This window comes from Coregonus lavaretus (genome assembly GCF_964263955.1).
Source record: "Coregonus lavaretus genome assembly, chromosome: 16".
NCBI lineage: Eukaryota > Metazoa > Chordata > Actinopteri > Salmoniformes > Salmonidae > Coregonus > Coregonus lavaretus.
Window position 1 is genome coordinate 9598794 of NC_140003.1, and position 4409 is coordinate 9603202.

Below are 4409 nucleotides of genomic sequence, written 5' to 3' on the forward strand. Positions count from 1 at the left end.
CTCCCCTGTGACAAGTGCCATCCCCATGGGCTTAAGTCTGGCCCCGGTCCCCCATTCACTGTAAAACAACAGGCAACTCCAGAAAAAGACTGGCTCCCCATTACCAATCGACAACACATTCAAATATTTTAAAGGCTGTGAGGGGAGTGGATGGCTGCAGAGAGAGGTGCATGACCTGGTGAGAAGTCTGCAGATGTCACTCAGCCCCTGATGTGATGTTGCCATTGAAACAGAAAGAGAAGGGGGGTGTAAATCCCCCGCCAGCAGCCCCCCGTCCTCTGTACTTGGGTTGCCCCATCCTGAGTTAATCCCACTTTATCCAGGAGAGCCGGGCTGTCAGATCTAGAGTGAGACGGGGGACAAAAGCAAGGCAAACATGGGGCTTTAGATACATTTTAATGATCGTTTAACAAGTCGCAGGCCCCCTCCGATTGGTTGGAGTGAAGCCCCACAGAATGAGTTAACTAAAGTAAATAGGCAACCATTGAGTGCAGTGAGAATACTTGTGCTCTGGCAAAGGGGAGCTTTTGAGCACCCACACCAAAGAAAAAGACAGCTGGGGAAAAAAACACACAACAAACAAACAAAGCAAGCTGTTTAAGTGACACAAACTCAATTCAGAGCCAATGAGCTTTGGAGTTGGCTGTCACCATTAGCATATGCTCTCCTTCTCCTTGTGCTAATTTAATTTTAAACATTTGGTAGGATACTTCATCCTCCCTTTGGTTTATCCTGTGTGTTGTTTGCAATTTCGTGAATGGGGTTTGGTAATGTCCCACACCCAACTTGAAGTCACAAAACATATGCATGTAGTATTGGTTGCCAAACTAGAATTCCAATGGCAAAATATACATTTACTGTAATTCCTTCCATGGATAGTGGGTGGACATATTGCTGGAGGATCGTCAGTACCACACTTGGAAAAAAACATAACATTCTAGTTGTTTCAACTAATTATTATTAGTTTTCGGACCAAATGTTACCTGAACAAAAAAGAAATGTGTTTGCTCAACTTGTCTCATATGTTCATTCAAGTAGAAATTATTATTTGGGCATCATAACTAAAAAGGCTGTGCAACTGGTTATACACACAGAGTTTTTAACATACAATGTTTTCAACGTACATATTTGTACTTTTAACAGAGCTGAGATTTACTTTGAAGTGCAAAGTTTAGCAATAAAGGTGAAATCAGTCATTGACACAGATGTGGTGGAATAGCAGGAAGATTGGAATGCCGTGAACCAAGAGATTGTGAGTTCAAATCCCAGGTGAGGACATGTTGATTATTAATTACTGTATAAATGAACATGCACAATATAATAATGTACAGTGTGCCAAATATGTACATTGTATGTTAAAATAACTGTGTATGTAACTAGTTCCACAGCCTTTTTTTTAGGTAAGATTGCCAAAAATACTTTCTAGTTGAATGAACATAAGAGACAATTTGAGCAAACACATCATTTTAAGTTGACAGATTTTTGTCTATGTTTTCTCATGTTGTAGGTAAGTTTGGGCCAACTATGTTTTCTTGTTAAGGTAACAGTTGGACTGAAAAGTTGAGTAAACTAAAAAAAGGCAGTGGAACCAGTTATTTAATAATTAGTTGAAACAACTAGATCTACTGTAATAGCCTATTTGGTTACGTCTAATCTGTCTAAATCATAATGTATCTATGAACTACATACATTATGACCATAGCTCTTACACATTCTCAATTATTGTTTTTGCAATTTCCAGACATAAGTGCATATAATTATGACTATGTGGCAGGCACAAGTGTCAAGGGGCCAGATAGACCTACTGTAGGATATTTTGCACCAGTTTCTATTTAGCCTTTTAATCTTTGAATGGAAGAGATTCAAAATGTTATCTTACAGGCAAAGAATCAAATTGTTTATAACTGTAATCTCATTGCATAATCTAAAATGGTTCTAAAATTGTTATATTTATCAGTAATTAGGCTATTTGTATTATCTGCTCACCGCTTGTGTTCCAAATGGCATTGGTTTGATTCTTGTAACCATTCTTCATGCATTCGTCCACGTACGACTTGGGGTCGCAGCCGGAAATCAGTATTTCTCTCAGGAGGGCGATGTAAGCAATGGCCAATCTCAGGGTATCAATCTTGGACAGGCGCTTCTCATAGGGAAAGGTTGGCACGTGGCACCGGAGCTCTTCGAACGCAGAATTGATACTCAGCATCCTCTTCCTCTCCCGGATGTTAGCGGCGTGTCGCTGGATCTTGTACGGGTGATGGGGCACAAACCGCCGCGGCCTGCGCTTGCTGATCTCGTGGGGCTCGTCCACCGAGGAGCTGTCCACTTCAGCACTGGCTCCAAGGCCGGGAGACTGCGAGTCCAGGTCAGTGAAGGTCATCTGCGCGTCCGGGAACATGGACTGGCCACCGAACGAGGACCAGGGCGAAAGCTGGCCCGTGACCGTGGTGCAGTCAAAGAGGAGAGTGTCCAACTGGGACTGGAACTGGAAGTTAGGGTCCATCTGGCCCCAGAAGGCAAAGTCTGTAGTGCCATCTTGATCCAAGTCAAATAATATATCTTCCATTTTAAAATCTTAGTGTTCAATTTGATTCAACAAGCTGTGTTCACCCGGCAGGAGAAAACGTGTAGCCTGCTGCACGAAGTAAATTGTGTTGTTCAGACATCAGTGCCTAGTTCAAACGTGCCTAGTTCGAAATAAAGTGCTTGTGGGAACCGTCGGGTGTGCACTACCTGTCACCTGTAATCTCTGGACTGTGTGACACGCACAGTGACACATCTCGAGGATTAAATAGTTCCCAGACTTCAATGTCTCGCGGCAGGGGGCTCGCGCATTTTCTAAAGACTGAAAAGGGCCTCATTAGGACACACGCCCCCTCCTAATAGATCACTAATTGCCTTTTAAAAAGCGGAGGTAGAGATACAAAGGAATCAGTTGATCTTCTAATTATAAACTTCCCTCAAGTTGTTCCCTATACAACGAGCAAAGAGTAGCCTAACATTTACAAAGAAAATTATTATTTGCCATTAGTTCCTTGAGAGGCCTCTTGCTCAGTTTTGCCCCGCGTGTAGCACTTGGTCAACCGGGTGGCATCTGAATAGAATAGCTTTATAATTAGAACTCAGCTCGCGCTACACAATACTGTCAGAAACGTATGATAGTGCTCTTAATTATCAAGCCACGTAGCCCCTGATTTAATGTTTATTAATGTTGATAGGCCTACAAAACAAGCAATGTAAGACACTTTTTTTTAGTTGAAGGTGTTGGTACAGATCGAATTTTAAATACAGATTTAACATTTTAAATACAGATCGAATTTTAAATGCAAGGATCTTCCATAGTCTATACTGTAGCAGAACTGAATATGGTTTGATGTAAGTCAGGCTCTATATTATTTGCCTGCATCTACTTGGCTATTGCATTTTGTTTGTCATTTTGCATGTCTAAATAAATTGCAATTCGAAAACAACAATTAAAGCAAGTTGAAACAACACTTCTTATTCATTCGTGCGGGATTATTTTGGTCTGCTCACCACATAAAACAAGTTCATTTGCAGATGATATGACTTTTATTAGGCCTATGACGGATGAGCTAGCCTCTAAATATGGCAAATTTAATGAGATGTGTCTGCTGCCTATTTATTAAATCATGTTTACATTTCCTAACATAAGGTTTTGATGTTACCAGCCTTTAACGATGCTCGTTGAAAGGGGAGTGTTTGTCATTGCAAACACAGAAAGCAAGCCTGCTATCTCTTTAGTGGTTAGAGTACCAAGACACATCCTCTAGCGATTTTTTAACTTTTACTGTTGAAAAGCGATATCCCAAGTATAAATAGGCCTACAGTAAAGTAAACACACTAAAGTGGAAAAAAAGAAGTGTTGAGGAAAAGAGTGTTTTTTTTTTTCAGACACAATTGCAAACTTCAAGGAGTGGGGCTTTCAAGGAGTTGGTCTGATGGGAATCCGTGAACTCTTCGACCTCCCCCTTGCTTGAGGAACAATTGACGTGCGATAGAGAACAAAAGAGGCCCACCCACCCACTTGTGCTACTGTATGTCATGACATACCTGCACCACCTATTGAGATGTGCCTTTTGTTAAGTAAATGAGTTGTTAAATGAGGTGAAAAGGAGACTGGAGTACCACTTTAAGCACGTCATGAACTGTAAACCCAAATGCATTTTTAACTCAAAAAAAGTTTAACCAAAAGTAAATGAAAAGTCATTATTACTTAATATGTGGTACTGACTCAAGAAGTCACATCAACTCAATTTTTAAAGTTATGATAAAAAATGAACCTTTTTTGGAATTGTTTTTATCTGTGTTTTTGCATGTACATTGAGTGATTGATTGATTAATCTTATGCAACACAAAGATAAATAACACATTTTCCTAAACTAATCCAA

General features: G+C 40.4%; 1 protein-coding gene across 1 annotated transcript; it reads right to left on the reverse strand.

The window, feature by feature from the left end:
* Positions 1 to 304: 304 nt before the first annotated feature.
* Positions 305 to 2566, reverse strand: LOC311143556 (transcription factor 21-like; the record flags this gene model as incomplete). Its single annotated transcript, XM_084179409.1, has 2 exons — positions 305 to 342; positions 1987 to 2566. 2 exons carry the CDS (start codon positions 2564 to 2566, stop codon positions 305 to 307), a joined length of 618 nt encoding a protein of 205 aa, XP_084035535.1.
* Between the last annotated feature and the right edge of the window lie 1843 nt (positions 2567 to 4409).